Genomic DNA, 21,866 nt, shown 5'->3' with positions numbered 1-21,866 from the left:
AGACATACCTGTGCACACGCGTGCGTGTCTCTCTGTAATTTGTACTTGTAATATAAGGAATCATTTTTTCTATGTGTTTTTGCTAATTTAACTTATTAAAAAGATGCGCACGCACTTGGATCAGTAATAATACCCAGGTGCACACCCACAGGGTTGACTTAGGATATGCAAAAAATTTCAGGAGTTATGGCGGTCACACACAGACCTCAAGACACGCCCTTTTATTATTTTTAAATTCATTTTAGTCATCATAAAATGTTTCACTGAATCATAATCCATTTACTTGTTATACTAACTTAATTATTTAGTTAATTGCTATACACTATTCTTTGAGATTTATTTTTCAACCATATTACAATATGGGTGTATTCCGTTATCTAACTTCTCTATTACAAAATGAATTGTATTAAATAAATGTGACAAAAAATGGGTACGGAGATAGAAGATTTAGAAGTGAGTGCAGAATTGTACGGTAACGTGAAATAATATTCATTTTTTATTTTTATTTTCGAAAAACATATAGGAATCATTTAATAATGATAAAACTTTTATTTTTATATATATGCCCAGAAAATGTTTCCGTTATCTAGCGTCGAAGTTTCTAAAGTTATACAGGCAGGACTCCAACAATTTATTGTTATAATGCTAATATGGTTAGTTGAACAGGTTTTTCTAAATAAAGATCCTTTCATTAGGCTATTATTAAAGCACGCTGTAATTGCGGAATTGAAATTTAATCACTTACTCATAGTTATAATTGTTTTCCAAACCATAACCGTTTAACTGTGTTCTGTTTACCAATATATTAATATAATAATATTTCCGCGACACGAAGAACGAGCTACTTCAACTGAACGTATATTCTAAAGTTGTAATATAAAAATTAAAATAACTAATCTTATGCCATTATGATCATAATTTTGTGCAAAATTAAAATTCTGTTTAAAGTTCTAGTAAACAAAACTGTAAACGTATTAAATATTTCGATTTAAACGATCCTCAAGGAAGTTTTCTAAAGCTTCTCCAAATACACTGTTCTCCAATATACTTAAGCTATTGAAGTGGAGATTGTTGTGGATGAGAATAAACACTTCTGTGCTTTTACACTTACAGCTATTACAAAAATCAAGCAAGTTAGTGTGATGACTTAAACAATATCCCAATTTTTTTATATACCTTGTTCACTATTTAGAACTTTCTTTTTGCAACTAATAGAAAAAGAATTTTTGAAAGAACTAAACAGTTTCTTTATCCTCAATGTTTTTCAGTAGCTCTTTGTATTTGCTGTTTTAACTGTTCAGACCATTCATTTGCTCAAATATATATACTGTGAAAACTGATTATTCTTTTGTTCTTATTGCTAGACTATTTACTATATTAATAATATCTTGAACTTTTTAAACTAACATATTTTTATTCTAATTTTTATGTATTTTTGAACAAATACTTAATTTGTCAATTTCTTTGTCACAAGCTCTTAATGATTTATTCCTTTTTCTCTTAGTAAAAGAGTTTTGAAACTACAAATCAGATGTCTTCCTGAGCCATAATTGACTGTTTTGTACCTTAGTGAATCCATTCTCCTCCTTCCCTTATCAGAAACCAGCTCTATTGTTTTAAAATTATTGTTTTTATTCCAGTTAGCTACAATCCTACAGTTCTGCACCTTAATAGCTACAGTATTATTAATTTTTCCCCTTTCAAGTATCACCGTAACTTGAATGATTATATTATTTCTTTTACTTCATTACTTTTCTGTTGTAACCCAATCTTTTGGACTATAATTTAACAGTTTTCCAAAATTCTTGCTATAACTGTTTCTTCAAGAATGCAAGCTCCACAAAGTTATTTTGAGTTCTTATTTGTTAGCAGTTTAAAACAACAACAACTAATGTTTACATTGATTTACATCCTGGAAATCTGACTTCATTTACGTTTTTTTTTTTTTTTTCCCAATAAATATTAACCTTTTTGCTTCCAATCAGTATCTAACTTAAATAAATATTATTTTTTCTATAAACCTAAACTCAAACCCCAAAATTTAAAACTCTAGAAAAACAGAAATATACTAAATTTCTAAATAGTTTAATATAGAAATTAAAAGCCATAATAGTAGGCTGTTGATATTTTTCTTAATTAATTAAAGAAACTATGGAAACTTAATTCTGTTACCTTTGAGAGTCTGAGTGTTGTTTTTTATGCACTGGTAATGTTGATAAGGATTTCTTTTAAATCACATCTTAAATATAAAGTAATATATTTTCATAATCTTTTTTCACAGCTTTGTCTGTTTACTTTTACAATAGAATCTCAAATGTTTGATCACCATTACTGGTACTTGTGAAAAAACTGGTAAGATTAGTTTCTGTGTTAATTAGCTTACTGTAGTTATACATCAAATGACTGAAGGTGGAAACTTTTTAACAGTCTCACTGGTAAATTAATTTATTAGCCTGTATACATATATTTTTCATGATGTATGTTGTTCCTGTAAGTGTTTAGTATATTTGAAAGCAAATGATAAAAATATTTTAGTTCAAAAAGTTTAAAAAATTGCACTTTTTATAACTGTAATAATCTAGATGCTTTTTCAACAAGGCTAGAATGGAATAGAGACAGGTCCCTTGTAGGTTTTGTGTTAAAATGCTTCACAGGGTATTAACTGTACAGTTATGGTTTGCATCCATTTGGCTAGGTTCTTGTTTCTAGAATAATATACAGTTCAACAATACTTAACATAACTGAGTTTTTTTACCTTATCTTCACAATTTATAAGATTTTGTTAATGATTACAGAAATTTTGTACACAAAGAATGGGATTATTTTGATTAAGTATTTTAACTCAAAATATTTTTGTGCTGTGGTTATTTGCATTCAGTCATAATATTTTGTATATTATCATCATGTGTGAAATTAAAAATAGAAAAAAAATTACCTTTTAATTTTTTATTGAACAATTTTCAAATATCTTTTGGTTATTTTTTTTCTTAATTGTAAGTTTTTACATTTTCTCATATAATTTATTTTTTATGTTTTTCTTTATTTCCTATCTTATAGCATTATTGTTTATTATGACACATGTCAATGGGCATTCTCAGGCAATATTATGGGATAACCAGCCTCTGTCAGGATGTTGGAATACATTCCTACTACACTAAGCCTGATGATCCAAGGCAGTTTGACTTATATTTAAAAAAATATTAAACCTTTCTCTTATATATTTGTATTTATTGGTAACACATAAATAATTAAACTATAAAACTAAAATATAACTTAATTGTCTATCTAACTAAAATATTAGTTGGAGAGATACAATGCTAAAGTGCTAGCAAGGGCAAAAGCAGCAACAATACTAAGAGTAGTTTGAGAAGTTCTCTCTTTGGTATTATTCATGCTAATTTAAACAAATAACTATTAAGAGATTTTATTTCAAAATTTGATCTTTCTCTTGGCTATAAATTTCTAGCTAAACTAATTATAATTGGCTGAAAAATTGCAACTCGTGTTGAAAGTAGGCATGGCATCTGTCAAGGTTTCCACGAAATGTATTTCTCCCTTTTCCAAATGGCGTTCTAAAGAACTTGAAAAAGAATGTGTAAACAGAGCAGTATGTCTAGTTTATGTCTACACCACACCTGGATGTATAGTGTGCATGAAGAAGTATTCAAGAGATGAAAAGTTGTGAAGTTATGGATCATCTGACCACAAAACTGAAGTTTAAGAATTTTTCTTTAAGGTTTATTTTTAAATAAAGAAAATAAAATTTAGATAAAACTTTCAACAATAATGTAATTTTTAATGGTAATTTCATTGGCATACATTGTTTGTGAGACTGTTTAATTAAATTTGAAATGTCACTAGGTAAACCTTATAAACAGGGCTAATAAGTAAATTGAAAATGGATGGTGTTGTTAAAAAAGAGCAAAGTAGGAAATGGGCATTTTTTTATTGAGGTAAAGGATGAATTTTCTATCAGTTGCTAACAAGGCATTTTTAACAACAAGTGAATCAAACATATTATTCCCTCTCATCTCAGTGTCATGAGAAATTCTCACACTAGGAAAAGTTTTTTTCTATTGTTCACTGTTAAAACCAGTGCTTTTCATACAACAGGAAAATTTTCATCCAATTGAATTAAAAGATTAACCTTGTAACACTTGAAACTAAGGCTTTTTTTTAATAACTCAAACTATTACATTTTCCCTTTACAAATGAAACCTAACATTGGATGCCAGTTTTTGTCTGTGGTTGTTTGAAACTTTTGTTTTACTTAGGGCTGTATTCACTGAGCCTGATATAAATTTGTCCTTTTTTTTTCTCTTTAAAGAAAGCTAATCTTTAGAGAAAATTATTTTTGTCTTTTAACTTGCATCATGCTGCCTTTGAGTCATGTACTTCAAGTTTATTATAATGATTTTAGTTTTTTCTGTTTCTTTATATTAAGAAAAACTGTTCTTGTAAGTGATATTGAAGGATAGTAAAAATAAAAAGAGATGCATATTTTATTTCCTGATATGTGTTTGTCTGGTAGAATGTGCCTATTCAGCCTTCTTAGAATGTGAAGAATAAAACAATTAAAGGGCAAACAGACCAACTGTCCCAAAAAAAGTAAGGAGTTTTATAACACTTGTTTTTTGTATTATGGATTTTGTTGTATTATTTCATGACTTTTTAAATATTTTTAACTGCAATAAATTCTAAAGAATAGCTTTGTTGACAATTTTTATGTTAATTATTATTACTTATTTATAATTTATAGTTACCGAATTTCAAGATTTCAACTAGAAACATTTTGCAAAAGAAGTCGTCATGGCATCAGTATGGTTGTTACCACTCATTTTTATTCTTGCAAGTGTGTGGTTGTATCTCTGCACAGTTTGGTCACCAAACATCAGTGGAGAATCTCATAGGTATAAACTTCTTACTTTTGTTCCATAGTTTATATAAATTGAAACTAAACATGCTAAAGACTGCTTTCCTTTTTCACTAGAGGTAAAATTAAAAAGAGAATCTATGATGTAGACTTGTAGAGGCATAGTTTATAGTTTTGGTCAGCAAACCAAAGAAACACTGTTAGGCCTCTTACAATGGTGAAATATATATAATATTTACATATATATCTAGATGGTTTTCTAAAGAAGACTTTCTTAAGTACAGAAATTAATAAACAAAATATATATATTTGCAACATTTATGAAGAAAGAAGAGAATTTAGTGATATAAAATATTGCAAGTAAAAGCATACTGAAGAAGACTGTTCAGTTTACCAACCAAACAAATTAATGAAAACATAACTCAGTTAATTGTGCCATTCAGATTTTTTGACAAAGTTATTTACGAAAGTCACAATAACTGAACACATCACATCATCTTACAAACTATTTCTTCTACTTAAAGCTCTGAAAAATAAATGTGTAGATGAACAACTGTTTGAGAATTCAAAGCTTATACCTGTTACCCCTAAACAGCATTAAATTAATATAAATTTCATACCTCTCCACTTTGAATAGCCATAATTTTCTTATAAATGGGCATAAGATAGTGGAATTTTGCTCAGGTGATATACATACATGTGTGTGTGCATGTGAAACAAATTGACAAAACCTGAGAAAGTGAGATATGATCTGTTACTTGAGTTCACATGTAATGACTGTTAACCTTATATACATGGATTGTGTTCCAAGTGTGCCTTCCATGACTCTTTATAGTTTATCATTCAACATGGTATTGTGTATTTGATGTTAGTTATCAACTTATTCATTTTGATCGTACATTGCTGATTTATATTTATGTGTATTCATTTTATTTTTAAGTTGAAAGCCAATGTCAAAAATATAACTGTACTTTCCAAAATAGCATTTAGATAGAGGGTGGTATTCAAAAATAAAAGACATTAAAAAGCTAGGTGCTTATAATACTGTGGATGTTTGAATATCTGTCATCATTGGTGCAACAGCAAAAGTCTCACTAAGAGTAAAATATGCTTATTTTCCTTGTTTTTTAATTTTTTCATGTTACATAAAAAGAACCAAAGCTTATCATTTCACAAAATGCTTTCTGTTAATTGTAAAACAAAGAATAAATGTAAATAAATTTTCTGCTGTATATGTAAATCGGAATAGTGATATTTTGATTCCAAATTTAAAAAACCCAACTAATTTTGGAACAAGAATTATCTGTTATGAATTGGATAATTGTTTGGAGATATTGAGCAAATGTGTAACACTTTTAGGGAAAACTTTTTCAATATTCAAAACAAATATATTCCACACAGAAAAATAGGGCAGCTGCAAGTAAAAATCCAGGTTGGCTCACAAAAGGTATAAGAGATAAAATTAAAGAAAAGCATCACAAATTTAAGAAATTTAATTTGACTGGTATTATAGAAGATGTAGACAATTATAGAAGATCAAGAAAGTTAGTCAAAAATGAACTTAAGACATCTAGAAGAATGTAGGAAAAAAATTGGATCAAAAACAAAAATTAACAGTAAGAATTTTGTGAAGTACATTAATGCTGAACAAAATGTTAGGATAGGAATAGGACCCTTGAGGGATGACAGAGGAAGTCTTGTATCTGATTGTTGTGAAATGGTTAGGTTATTAAATTCTGTTTTTTTTCAGTTTTTACAAATGAATACTCAAGCAGTATTCCTCATCTTGAACAATTCTTAGATGAAAACAAAATTTAACAAGATAATTACACAAATTTTGAGCTTGTTAAAATAAAATTGGGAAGTTTAAAGAATGATAAGGCTCCTGGACCAGATAATATTTCCATGAGGGTTTTAAAGGAAGTCAAGGATTGGATATATGAGCCACTTGCTACAATTTTTTTAAGTCTTTGAATAGTGGACAAGTACCAACAGATTGGAAATTAGCTAATGTCACTCCTGTCTTCAAGATAGGTAATAGAAATTGTTGCAGTAATTATAGGCCTGTTAGTCTTACTATAATTGTAGGAAACATTTTGGAAAGGCTAACAAAAGAAACTTTGCAAAATCAGTTAAAAAGTTAAGCATTCTATCAGATAGTCAACATGGTTTAAGTAGGGCCTTACATGTCTTTTGATATGCTTTAAAATGTTACTGCATATGTAGATGGGGGTAAGGGTGTAGACTTGGTGTATCTGGATTTTGAGGAAGTGTTTGACAAGCCATGTAAAAGGTTTGTAAAGGAACTTATCTTTGTAAGTGTGGGGGATAAGTTAACTAATTGGATAGAAGAGTGGTTTGATGGAAGAAAGCAGAGGGTTGTTATAAATTGAGTTCAGTCAAATTGGATTAATGTTACAAATGATTACCTCAGGACTCAGTTTTAGGACCATTACTCTTTTTGATTTATGTTAATGACATAGATGAAGGAATGGTCAATACATTACTTAAATTTGCTGATGATGTCAAGGTCCTGGGTGTTGCTGGCTGTGAAGAGGATGCTGCTACTTTAGAAAATGATTGGGATCATTTAGTGAATTGGGCAAATAAATGGCAGATGGGTTTTAATTGTGATAAATATAAGATATTGCATGTGTGTTGTTATAATTTCAATTAAAGTGTAATTTGGATGAGAATAAACTTAAGTATGTCATGAAAGAAAAAGATCTTGGTCTAATGGTTGGTCAGTCTCGTTAGCCATCCAAGCAGTGTGCTGTTGCTAGTGATAGGTGAAACAGATTTTTAGGTTATATATTTAGGTTATATCTATATAAATATTGAATACAACTCTAGAGAGATTATAATTTCATTGAGGTCACTGGCTAGGCCACATTTGGAGTATTGTGTTCATTCTTGGATCTGTTACCTGAGGAAAGACATTAAACTGTTAGAAAGGGTTTAGAGGATGTTTATTAAAATGGTATCTGGGAGGAAGGGGTTGTCATATGAGGAGATATTAAGATTCTGAGAATTGATTTCTGTTAACAAAAGAAGTGTCAGAAGGGATCTGATTGAAGTGTTTAAGACTGTAAAAGGAATTAATAATGTTAATGCAATGCATAAACATTTTTGATATTTAACAGTGAGAATTTTAGAACTAAGGGACACAAATATTAATTTAAGCAAGGTAGAAGTCATCTCCAGCTAAGACAATTTTATTTTTCAAGTAGGGTGGTTGGTCTATGGAACTGATTGCCTTCAAATGTTGTGAAGGCAGTAAATTTGAGTGAGTTTTAAAGAAAGGTTTATAGATATATGGATGATAAGGATTGGTTTTAAAATTTATTTGTTTAATAGTTTTAATTTAGTTTAGAGAATGAGACAGCCAAGATGGACCAACAGGCCTCTTGTTGTCTCTAAACATTACGTAATGCTACCTGAATAAATTTAACATGATTTAATAACATTTACAAGTCATTATTATTCCCTATAGTTTTAGAGAACTTTTCCAACATGGTAAGCTATAATAAGAGTGTGAAGTTTGAGAGTACCTTCAATGGCTTTCATAGAATTATTTTTGTACTTCAGCAATATTATTACACCGATGGTACCTTTGTTGTTCTCTTATTTGATTAATCTCATAAACAGATACTGTTATGCCTGGATCATAGGCTATAAGAAAAGATCCTAGTTATTTTCTTTGATTTCAGTTTTAACATAATGTTTTATCCTTTTTCCCCCTGCTGTATTTAAGAGTAAATAAGAAAACTATTTAGTACTTGTTTAAACATTTTGTCACCTGATGTTAGTGGAGCTCATCAGGTGCAGATGTATACCTTCTACTCTTAAATTGTCACATTGATTTAACTAGTTTGATCTGTTGATCCATATATGTGTTCATTAATCTCTGTTTTAGGCTTTACATTTTGCTCAACTATTACCCTGCAATTAATACTTCTGGTCTTTGAAATCATAAAATGATTGATAGTTATGTAATAATAATAACAACATTTATATAGAAGAGGCCATTTCACGGAATGTGATAAAGTAATTCTCTGTTGAATCACACACATAAGCTTACAAAACATATATGGCAATGTAAAAAATGCAGAGTTATTTAATATTCTTTAAAGCACTCTCTTCCCTCTTCAGGTTTAACACTTTCTCTGTTTTAAATCTTTTAACCATATATATGTGGAAACGGCTGGTTTGGGTTGAGAAAATATTTTTATGTTGAGGAGCGAACAATGTTTCAACCTTCTTCGGTCATCGTCATGTTCAGAAAGAAAGTGGTAACTGACCGATAGTTGACCACATGTTTGAAGGGGGTTTTGTAACTAAGTGTAGGAATGTATAGGGCATGCTTAGATGTTTGATTATGTTTTTTAATATCAGTATAAAGGTATTTCTTCGTATTGGTTTATTTTGGTCTTGAGTTGTTGTATAAGTAAGGCTTATGTGTTTATTTGACTTGCAGTGTTCGAAAATGTGCAAAGGTGACTTTTTATGTTCTTTGAATATGGTTTCCATTTTTCTACTTGTTTCTCCAATATATAAGTCATGGCAGTTATCACATTGTATTTTATAAATAATGTTGGTGTGGTGTTTGTCAGTGTAGTTTTTACATAGTATAGACCTTAGTTTTGTGCCTGGTTTTTGAATAAATTTGGTATTAACTGGAATGTCATATTTTAAAATAAAATCAGGTGTGAAATTCTCACAAGAAAGCAGGAATTACTCAGCTGGGTGAAGTTAATCTATGTTTAAAAAAAAAGTCCAAGTACCAGTATTGCCTTAAAAATAAATTTTTGTACACAGTACTGGCTAGTGCAAATTTCAATTTTTGGAAATGTAACTTAACCAGTCATTATTCACTTGTACTTTGAATTTCTCATGTGATGCTCTCGAGAAGCTCTTTTCTAATCTTGTTTCTTGAACTAAAACAACCAATCCCTTTTTCTGTGTTTGCAAGCATTATTTGTGTGTTAAATAAATGTTTTACAAATCACATGTGATACTCAGGTAGTTTAGTATTATGTCCTTTAAGTCTTATGATTGTATAGGGTTAAAATAGGTCATCAAATTTTGTTTGAATCAGACTTTATAATGCTTTTTATGAGTTCTTACCTTTAAATGTAATCTTTGTTCATTGTTTAATTAATTAATTCATGTTTCAATACTTGTGTGTATGTAGTTACAAAATTTTATTAGTTATCAAAGACTTCAGTTGTATTGATGAAGGGTAGTTATAGAAAGATTGCCTAAGTTATGTCACTATATGTAAAAGTGTGCTTTACTAAGAACTTATTTTTTAACTTTTTTATTATTGGTAATGATATACCACATGTTAATGGTGCATATATGTAGAAGTATTAATGAAATTCTATCATTTCTTTTAAATGACCAACACATGCTTATTCTAAATCATGGTGAAACAGACATTAATCTGCTTTATGTTTAAGTTACTAAGTAAAAGACTAGTATTTCTTTATTATTTTCTTTTCAGTAGTTGAAAATATTCAGTAATTGGCCAAAATGTTTCATTATTGACTTTTTTTTGTTATTATAGTGGTGAACTAAAATTTCCAAGTACATTCGATGACCTCCAAAAAATTGCTCCTTTACTTCAGCAGTATTATCGCACCAATAGTACTTTCGTTGTTCTCTTATTTTGTTCTGCTTACCTTTATAAGCAGACATTTGCTATTCCTGGATCAGTATTTTTGGTAAGAATGGATTTTTTTTTCTTTCTGGGTTTGTATCGATAAGGAGTTAAGATTTTTTTTTTAGAAGTTTTAAGAAATATCTTATGAGATTTCAAAAAGAAAGAAAACAATTCAGAAGTTTTATCAGAGTATAAAAGGGTTTTAGGTTTCTAAGAGTATGTATATTTATTTTGAGTTTCGAGAGAAGTGACTATTGTACTAAAAAAATATAATATGCATCTTAATAAAATATTCTAATCATTCCAAAATGTATGAAATTTGTATAAAGTACTTTAAAACTTAAAAAAACATGATGAAATATGAGAAATATGTTTATTTACTTTGGTGATAAAATTTTCAAAGCAATGTTATAAATATATATACAGGAAAGTCACTGTGCACTTATATATTTATTAACAGACATATTTCAGTATAGAATAAGGAGGTAAATATGAATGACAATTATAAACAATGTTGAAAGTGACCCCGTTGGCCTCAATACAGGCCTGGATCCTTCTTATTTTGTTTCTAAACACCACTATCAGTTGCTGGCTTGAAATAGACTGTATAAAATATGATTACAAAAGTGCACAGTGACTTTCCGAACACCCTGCATATACACACACACACACACACACACACTACTGTTTGCAGTTTGGTACATTTTTATATGTTTGCTTGCAGTACACTTTGTCATAATGTTTTTGTTAGTAACACTTCATATATCTAAGGTTTTAATGAAATACTTTAGCTGTTATGAAGTATGTTTATTTTAACAGAATTGTCTAGCTGGTGCCCTCTTTGGAATATGGTTTGGTTTTCCCATGACATGTTTTTTGACAGCTGTTGGTGCTTCTTGCTGCTATTTGTTATTCAAGTATTGTGGAAAAGAGCTTGTTTACCAGTTTTTCCCAGACAAAGTCAAATTTCTTCAAAACAAAGTTAGTTTCTCAAACTAATATTTTTATATTTAAACAACGTTTTCATGTTTTCCAGAAAAGAAACCATGTTTTGATATTCTAATTCTGTTATATTTTTACTTTTTGATTTGTAGGACAATATAATTTTTTCTCATTTCTAACAGATAAAGAGAAATTATTCCTTTTTTAAAAATAATTCATAATTTAAGAATTCACTGTTCTTTTACCAAAGCAGAATACTTGAATTTACTGATTTGTTACTGAGTAGATTTACAGTTTATATTTGAGAGTATAGGTTTAGAAATGGTAATTTATTGTTCTGGTGTTAAGTGCTGTCACAGAAGAGAAAAGAAAATATCATCTAATTATTTCTGCCATTAATGCAAATTTGGGTGGAATAAATATAAAATATCAATTAGAATTATCAATGAAAGAGTAGATAATCAGTTTATAGTTGTTGTGTTGATAGTTTCAATGAGCTATTGGTTTTATTAGTTTATATATCATGTCTGGGATTAACAAGTCATAACTTCTTACTAAAGAGCATTGCTTATTGTTATGTACAGTTGTAATACAGTGACGTGTATAATATACCTGTTATGTTAGATATGACTTTATATTGGTTCAAGTGTTTAATATTGTTTGGGGCTGAGATCAGTTGGCTTCTTTATAATTTACTTATTTATTAAATTAAAGATGTCCTCATCAAAACTTTAATATTAAGGATAATTAACTTTAAAGTTTGGAAGCACAGGTCAAGACTTGCTCTTTGACAATATTATTTCTGTTATATCTGAAGAATTGTAGAATGATGTATTTTGAAGTTTGGTGTGGCTTTAAGTTAAACTTTTGTTGGGCAAGTTTAAGGTGAAAGGTTTAATTTAGTTAGGTTTTAATACTTTGGGTGGTCAAAATTTGATCTCAGTGGACCTGATGGCTTTAATTTCTGCTACTTGGGTTATATAAACAAGAAAAGTAACTACACATTATGTCTAGCATAGTTTTTAAGTTGTGGGATGAGCATTACCTAATGGTTAGCACACTCAGTCTATGAAACCAAATATCTCATTGTCCTGTCACTGGAAAAAAATGTGCTTTGCACTTTTGGGCACTGGATGCACTATCAGAGTGTGAGTTAAATTCCAATATTAAATCAGATAGGAATAGGTTGAGAGTTAGGGTTTGGTGTTGTTGCCTTATTTCATGTTAAGTGTTATACATTTGCTTCAGTTAAAAAAAACTTTTGGAGATTGTGTATAAACTAAAGTTGTAATTAATGAACTTTTAACAACATAATATAGTTTAGATTGCTAATGTACCATATGATAGAATTAAAGCTGTGTTAGCTATAATATTTCAATTATATTATTCAATTAAATATAGTTAGAAGTTTACAAACCAGTAGGGAGGCCTTAAAACTGGTTTATTTTTTTTGCTGTTGGAACTGATACCTAAAATATTAAGACCTTCTATGTAGTAACATAATTTCTAACTCTTTAGTTTGCATGAAGACCACTAATTAAAACTATACGTAACTGTCACTTGTTGGTATTTTTATATTTTTGTACTTTTCCAAGCAAAGGATGAAATTATTAATATTTGATTTATATTTTTATTCATCTTTAACAGATTCAGATTTTTGGATGTATAGATACTAGTTTATGTAATTTGTAATGGTTAAAATTAACTCATTGTTATAAACTGCATAATTGCCTTTATCAAGATTACTGAAATTATTGACAACAAAGAGTTAACTGAAAATGTTTTAAAACGATTTTGTGAGAAAATTTACTGTTAGATATTTCAGAGCTAAATTATTTATTTTAGGCAAATATCAAATTCTAGGTTGAAGAAAATAAGGAACGACTTCCATATTTCTTACTCTTTCTACGGTTGTTTCCGATGACACCAAACTGGTTTTTAAACATGGCATCTCCTATTGTCAACATTCCTCTACATCTATTCTTTCTGTCTGTATTCTTTGGTGAGTTTGGATTTTTCAGACTTTTTACGTTTTCATTCTTTTATGATTGATAATAGTGGGGAGTATGTGAACACTGAAACAACCCTCTAAATTATTCACTGCCAGTGTTATCATGCTGTAAAAATATGACTGGTAGAGGTGATACTGTGGACATAGTTTTTTTTAATCTAAGGGGATTGGTATAAACTTACTAAGACTCCAGATTAAAAAAGCATAGCAGAATGGATTTTTTGCAAAAGCATCTGGTAGAATATACACTAATAGGTCTCACTGTTAATTGATGTTGAATACTTTAATCTGACTGGACTGATCAATTTGAGTTTGATGACCTGTCTTCTGGGATTGTATCATTTAAGAATACCTTGTAAGATCTGTGCAAACTTATTTAGGGAATCTATTTGTCAGCTCTTTTTGCAAACGCTGTTGGTCTGCTTTCATACAAATACAGAATCAGATTCTGCTGTCATACAACACATACTTGAATTGATGAAATCTCTAACATATAATGGAGTCAAAAGGTCTAGTGAGAAAGAGGTCAATATGAAGAAAAAAATTGAAGTTGGTGATGCAGTTTTAGATTTACCACAGCTATATGTAGAGTGTCATCAGCTAATGATAATGGTTGTATACTAGCTAGAACATGCATTATCACATACTCAAGAATATTGCCCTCCCATACTAGCCTGGTATTGCTTGTTTCATATAGGTGCAAGATTCACACATCCATTATTGTTATTATTGCAAGTTTTAGTATGGTTGTGATGAGATCTTTTATGAAATGTAGAACTAAACAGCAAAAAGGAATATAAATTATTGTTTTATATATTGAAAAGTAAACTCGGTTGTATATTGATCAAAATCCTATTGTTTTGACTGTAGATATAATCTCAAAATATATTTTTCCCAACTGGAAGTTTAAATCCAAAAAGAACAAACATTAAAAAACCAAACATTTAGCTCTGAAGATAGGAACAGTCCAAGTATTTTAACATCGACTTAATTCATAATATCTCCAAATATAAATGCAAAAGTAAGAATATGCAAAGAGTTGGAACCAAAGATAATTATAAGAAAGTAGTTTGCATGGAAAATTTGCAAACAAAATATAATATTTTGTATGTGAATATGATGCAAAGTATTGGAGGAAGTTGGATATACTAATGGGAGAATAGGCTATGGACTAATGAAACAATGTGTCTAGTCATAAAACATAAGTAAATTAATAATTATACTTAGGTGTTCATACACTAGTAACTGTGACAACAATTGATGAAACAAAGATTTACCTTCTTGGAAACTCAAGAAGAGCTTTTGTGTGGAGATACGATTATGAAGGTATTGTTAAAACTGATGCTGTTAAAAAGGAGTAATATCAGAACTTTGTTGTTTATTATGCAGTATCCATTTGATACTAAGCCTTTATTTTAGATTGTAACAGGATAGTCATTTGAAAACTATTTTCCTCATGAGTAAGAGGTATTTGAAGGAGAAAAGGAGGCTGATGTTATATGAATCATGAAATGTCTAGTTTAGAGTACTGATATTAATTCAATTGAACATTTATGTCACTGGTTGAAAAATAATGTTGCAAAGAAGAAGGCAATAAAACTCTGGCAACACTGAAAGTCTTTATGATGAAAGTGGAAGGAAATACCTGTGGATAATCTCAAACAAATTGGTGTTATCAGTCCTTGATTGAAGCTATCATATATAGTTAAGGCTAGAGGAAGTTATGCCAAATATTAATTATTCAATTTTAAGTTTTGAAACTAATGTTTATTCCTAGAATTGCTATGTGCATGTGTGTATATATACATATATAAAAATCAAAACAATACTTTTCTTTTTGCAATTTTTTAAACTTGTTTGTGACACATTGGTCTTCAATTTGTTATCAATAGTACGTATGTACTAAAAACTTCAGTCCTTTATGTTTACTATGGGTTTTCCAAAAAAAAAGTGTTAGCATAAAAATGGTAAGTGTTAATCTCATCACCTTTATGTTGAGAGTTAGATTTCACCTTCTTCTAACAGTAAGCCTCTTATGTAAGTGTATTGTTTGTGTATTATGTGAAACTATGGTGTTTTCACTGACAGTTGGCTGTGGTGGGTGATAATTTGCTTTCTCATTGAAAGTACTAACATTATGATATGCACATGGTAAACATAAACTAAATTAATAAATTCTGTTAATACTATTCTATAATTTGTTTAAAGAAAATAATTTGATATGGTACTTATGTGTAATGGTTTTAAAATAACTGAGACTTGAGGCTTATTTTTGGATCGGTTTATATCTTGATTAGTATCCACAGATCTTTTAAGTAAATATTTTTATTATACCTGGTTCATGAGTGTTTGGTGAAATAATGCAGTAAACATAATTATGTTACTTTCAAGAAAAGAGTGATGTAGTGGTTTTATGTATAAACAATAACATCAGTAATATTTGATGTTGAATATGTGCATACATCAGTAGCCAATTATGATATACCAGTAAAAGTTCCTGGGTTTGTATGGGTTATTAGATCAATATATTTTAGCAAGTGTATAAAATTTATTGTGAAAGTAAAAATATCAGTCCCATTTTAAACTTAATTGTTTCTGAATTAAGGTATATTAAGGTTATATAACCAACATCTTAAATAAAAAACAAACCACTTTAATCAAAGGAGGCTCTAAATTAGAAAACAACAGATTTTTTTCATACTTGTAGTGTATGAATTTCATTTTATACTTTCAGCACATAAACTAACAACAATATTAGGTTCTACTTTTACTGCTACAAGCAACATAATATAAAAGCCATTGTTGGAATGCATTGTTACCAAAAAGCTCTGGCTCTTCTATGCATTAGAAGTTGTTATATAAGAAACCTTTTTTTTCTATGTAATCTTTTGTTAGAGTGTCCATTTAAAAAGATGCACATGCCTGTGTATAAGTAGTAATAGCCAGATGCACACTCTCAAGGTTCTCTTAGTATGGGTGTACAATTTCAGGTTTCTAGGTTTTTTGCTTTTGAAACTGTGACTTTTTTATGTGTTTTTACTTGCTTACCTTTAAAAAAAGTGCACACTTGCAGGCACATGTGTAAGTAATAATATTCAGGTGCATGCCTTCAGGGTCTATTTAGTATGTGTGAAAAATTTTAGGTTTCTAGGTTGTTTTTTTAGAGTTATGGAAGTTACACAGATCCACAGACATGCCATTTCATTATTATAAATATATATATATATTGTCTATAACAGTAATCCTCTTGATGGAAAAATACATACAATAGTAATCTTATGTGATGAATATGTGTACATTTCCAATCTTTGTTGATACATGACTAATTTTTCTTCACAAATTTTAGTAAGTTCATACCAGTCGATAAGACTAATCAGTGCCTTCATATAGTTAAAGCTAGGAGAGAATGTACTAAATAATGGTCATATTTTGTAATCCCCTCAGTGGTTCAGTGGTATATTTATGAAAAACTTGGTTTTGATACTCTTGGTTGGGATAGCCCATTGTATAGTTTTGTGCTTGAATACAGATAAACAAACAATGTCATGAAAGTAATGTTTATCTATGATAATATAAAGGCTTCTCTGTGAGTTTGTGTGTGTGTGACTGCCATAACTCTAAGAGAAAATAATATAGAAACCTGAAATTTTATATTCATACAAAGTGGACCCTGAGGATGTGCACCTGAGGATTATTACTCATCTGCAAGTGTGCTTGAATGCACATACACATTTTTCTAATAAGTCAATGTAGCTAAAAATCACATAGAAAAGCCATTACAATTTGGTAACAATGCATTACAACAGTGGCTCTTATTGTTGTTTAGCAGTAAAAGCATAACCTAATATTGTTGTTAAAGAGGTCATGTGCTAAAAGTATAAAATTTATAACTTAGAGGCTCTGCTAATTAAAGAGGTTTGCTCTCATTATTTAAGTTTAAACCCAGAGACAAGTCAGAGGGAATATCACCTTTATAAACAGGCCAAATTCTGCAAAGGAGCAACAAAAGTACATAGGTTATACTTTTATGCTGAAATGATTTTATAATACATGTACTGACATAGTCGTCTGGAATAAATCAATCTAATACCTCAAGTGAAGCTGAGTACTTATGTTACTACTTAATATTATAATACGTAATATAAATATACCATGTAAACAAAAAAAGTAACTTTTTCTTTTGCAATTTTTTTTGAAAAGCAGTAGTAAAATAAAAATATGCAAATACACACAACAGTAACTTTTTATGACAGTTCTTAGTGAATTCATAGCATTGTTTCAATTTTTTAATACAAGATTATTTTGCTGTAACAATTATGTTTTTCTAAACACTCATGAACTGGGTCTTCCAGTTTCTAAAAATTGGCATTATGTCATTTGCTATGCTTCATTATATTTAACCTTCATGTTGCTAAATGTTTGCAAGTGTGTTAATTACTATAAACTTACAGCTTAATACTGGCAATATGTCAATAACATAATAAAAAATAAAAGTAAACCTAACAACTTCCAAATCAACATTGGTAACATGTCAGTAACATAATAAAAAAATATAAAAAGCATTGTGAAAATATGGAACAAAATTTGATTAAATTCTTTAAGTAGCTGGTTATATCTTATTTAAGTGATTTATGACTTGTGCATAGAAAGAAATGTATCTAAATAAGTTTTTGTTTTTCTGAGTAGGCCTTATGCCCTACAACTACATCTGTGTCCAGACAGGAGCCCTTCTTTCACAGATCCAATCTTTAGACGATGTTTACAGTACTGCCACAATATTGAAACTAGCCTGCATAGCTGCTGTAGTATTAATGCCAGGTTTGCTAGTAAGAAAATCTAAATCTACCAAAACTCTCTGAAAACAAAATTTTGAGATCTACAAAGTGCAAATGTTGAATTGTACTGCTTAGTGACTGCATTTTATTATTATTATTATTAATAATAATAATAAAAAAAAATAGAAATTTTTTTGAGTGATTGAGCACAATGTTTGATAGCATGCCAGCAGGTTTTTGAGTATTACTGGTAAGTTGCACGTTATATTTATGTTAGAGGCAAACAGATTTTAAAATGAAAATGAAGTTATGGAACAAGAAATATGTCCTTACTGTATAAAAAGATTATTATAATAATTAATTATTATTGTTTTATAATTATTATTATGATGATTATTATAATATAATGAATTAAAAAAATTACTTATTATGAAAGTAAGCTGAATGTGAAGAGCTGGGATGACTTGTTGAATTATGTCCACTTCTTGTATTGAGAATAGTATTTATTGGTAATACCTATATAATGTAATATTATACAAAAACCATTAGTAAGATATGGGTGTATTGTATTTAAAACATAAAACTAATTTCAGTAATTTTTTTATTAAAGTTGCATAATTGTTCCAAGCATACTTTATCAATTTTTGCATGTCATGTAACAGAAGAGTAACTAGTCCCCTGCTGGGACAGTGGTAAGTCTCCGCATTTACAAGGCTAAAATCAGGGGTTCGATTCTTCTCGGTAGACACAGCAGATAGCCTGATATGGCTTTGCTATATATATATATGTGTGTATAAAAGAAAAGTAACTAATAATAGGTCATTTACTTGCTGCATTAATAATTTTTTCTTGACAAAAATATAAGTATATATTGACAATATCTGTTTAAGGGAATGTTATGAGACTTAAAATGCATTGTTGTTAAATTTTTCTTAATTAAAATTTGCAGATACAAAGTGGTTAATGATAAGTAAATGCTATTGACATTGTTCTGTTAGTCATGCACAAAAATATTGTGAGTACTGTTAATTCTTGAGTAGTTCCAGTTCTATAGCAATGTTTAAGGCTGTTTGAAAAACCAGTTAACCAATACGTGTTCAGGCCTTTATGTAGAATGTTTGAAAAGCAGTTCTAATTTGTGAGATTAAAAGCCAACACGTGTTGTGTGAAGTACAATCAGCTTGCCAAGCATGCTAATGCTATGGGGGGCCTGGGGGTATGCAATTATTTCAAGTGAATAAATGGTAATGCTTTGTCAGAAGAATGATAAACTATGTAGAAAACATTAAATATCGTAAGCAGTTGTGTTATAACTATATATGCATAATTTTTTACATAAAAAAAGAGGGGTTTGAACCTTAGAATGTGTGCATAATATAAGTTCTTGGTGATCAAATTCTGTCATCTTTCTAGTCACAAATTTCATTCCATTTCTAATTTTTATTGATTATTGGATTTTATATGGTTTTATGTTAACATCATTGATCATGGTGATTTCACAAAATAACGAAGTTGATAACTTCTTTTCAAAGCGAATATTAAGAAATTCTTAGTTATAAAATGTCTTAAAAACATTTGCAGAACCGTAATTAATATTGACATTGTATGTGGATTAGGTTTAGTGTGAGAATGGTGATTTTATAATTTTTATTTTTTATATATATATATATATATATATATGCTATGAGCATATTATGTATTCAAGTGAACATTTTCATAATAGTTTATGTTAAGCTATAAATTTAAAGGGTTTAAAGAAATGTGTTGACCTTGTTTTGGTTAGAAAATTCTGTATTTTTAAGCATGCTCAGTTTTTAATACATTTGTAAATTTGAATTTGATAATAATTTGACTAATTTATATGAAAACAATTTTTAAGAGTTACAATAAATGTTCGTGTATTCATTCTCTTATTATTTTTTCATTACGGTGGGGATGTTTTCCTTTCTTGTTTCTTTGAACAGCTACTGTTTCAACTTTACTCAGTTTAAAAGTGTAATTATGCCAAACTATAAAATGTATCACATCCATTTTCAACCACTCTTTTCAAATTTGTTCATTAATTTTCTATTTAAGAGCTACCAAATTTTCTCTTAGCAATACCAGTAACAGTAGTTGTGTTTTTAGTAATACATAATGCAATGTTTCCTTATAGTTTTAGCAGGATGACATTATACTTGAAGATTGTACAAAGTTGGGTTTATTTTATGTTACTGTTTCCTTGCATTTAAATAGGTTAACTTCCTGTTTCAAGATATGTTATTTTCTCTCTGGATTTAATGAAATGTAAAACTAATAGAATATTTTCATTTAACCCAGTAAGGATATAATCTGTTCTTGATGTGAATCCATTGTTTTAATATGAAATAAAGTGCAAATCTTTTTCTCTAGGCAAAAAATGCCTTAGAAAGACACTAAACAGTTACACCCAAATGTATCCATAGGGTCGTGAGTATGAGGGGCAGTCTGTATTCATTAAATAGTTTTCTGAAGTGATTTTGACATCAACACATATACATCTCTGTAAATTTAATTGCTATCATGTGCAGAATAAGAAGCAAACCTTGTCTGTGACATTCGAGGTCAAACTGTATACAATATGCATGTGACATCTGTTTATAGGGATACCAAATGTTCAAAAGAATATTTAAAAACTTGTCCATCATTGATTGATCAAGAGAATATTAGTAGACATGGATATTAGTAAAAATAACTGAGTAGAAGCATAGAGGTAAAGAAATATTTTTCTAATCAATTTCTAGTGATGCCTTCTAATTGTGTATATAATGCATACATTTTCTGTTTCTTCATTCAAAGTAGTGAAAAAAAACTGGCAGACCTATACATATATGTTTGTGCTATAAAATTTACAGTATGTAAATTTTTTCTTCTAAAGATTAATTTTAATTTAATTTTGAGGGGTATTTACAGAATTAGTGGATTACTAATTTCATGTTCCAGATGTAGCCAAGTCTACTTTTTAAAATGGACTTGAATGTGAAGCACACAAGTCCATTTACTATAAATCTGTTTGTGGTTCAGTTATTCGTTTCTGACAAGCAATAGTTTTGCTGATTACAGAATGTAATTTGCATGTGAAATGTCAAACTTCTGATTGTAAGAAAATAGGCTAATTATTATCTGCACATTGGAGTGTATGATAAATGAACCAAGAGTATATTATGCACTTCTGTTTTTCTTCCTTTAAAAATAAACATAAAGCCTAGTCTGTTATTGAATCCATGATATACCACAGAGTTATATATAAGTTGGGGAATTATACCACTAACCAGTAACCCTCAATAAGGAAAATTAAAAAAATATTATTTTTGTCATATATAAATATGGATTCATTGTGGTGAGTAGAACTACAAGTTAGAACTGTAAGTATTACAGTGAGAATTTATTCCCAAGTCAAGTTTCCATTTGATCTTTCTTTGAAAATACTTGTTTACTGCACTGTAGATTTTATTGAGGAAAAAAAAATTATATATTTACGTTAGATCCCTGTTTATGTAAACTACTTTTCAAATTTGAAATAAAAAAATACTTGAATGTATTAAAAATGAAGCCTTATATCAGTTTATTTCAATAAATATG

The 21,866-nt window shown here is 29.1% G+C and overlaps 1 protein-coding gene across 13 annotated transcripts; it reads left to right on the top strand.

Annotated features, from left to right (window-relative positions):
- The first annotated feature begins 389 nt into the window (after nucleotides 1–389).
- Nucleotides 390–21,832, top strand: LOC143226180 (transmembrane protein 41A-A-like). 13 transcript variants are annotated; one of them, XM_076456784.1, is made up of 8 exons: nucleotides 390–453; nucleotides 2,307–2,352; nucleotides 4,532–4,608; nucleotides 4,760–4,910; nucleotides 10,443–10,599; nucleotides 11,358–11,519; nucleotides 13,344–13,482; nucleotides 18,178–21,832. In XM_076456784.1, exons 4-8 carry the CDS (start codon nucleotides 4,810–4,812, stop codon nucleotides 18,348–18,350), a joined length of 732 nt encoding a protein of 243 aa, XP_076312899.1. In that variant the 5' UTR covers nucleotides 390–453; nucleotides 2,307–2,352; nucleotides 4,532–4,608; nucleotides 4,760–4,809; the 3' UTR covers nucleotides 18,351–21,832. The 13 variants fall into 13 exon arrangements, with proteins under 13 accessions (XP_076312899.1, XP_076312909.1, XP_076312904.1 ...); XM_076456783.1 differs by lacking the exon at nucleotides 390–453 and adding an exon at nucleotides 513–653; XM_076456782.1 differs by lacking the exon at nucleotides 390–453 and adding an exon at nucleotides 534–653 and having other exon boundaries at nucleotides 2,282–2,352.
- Nucleotides 21,833–21,866: the final 34 nt, after the last annotated feature.

This window comes from Tachypleus tridentatus, chromosome 9 (genome assembly GCF_004210375.1).
Source record: "Tachypleus tridentatus isolate NWPU-2018 chromosome 9, ASM421037v1, whole genome shotgun sequence".
Lineage (NCBI taxonomy): Eukaryota > Metazoa > Arthropoda > Merostomata > Xiphosura > Limulidae > Tachypleus > Tachypleus tridentatus.
Note: the sequence above shows the minus strand (reverse complement) of the source record. Positions and strands in the feature narration are given on the sequence as shown.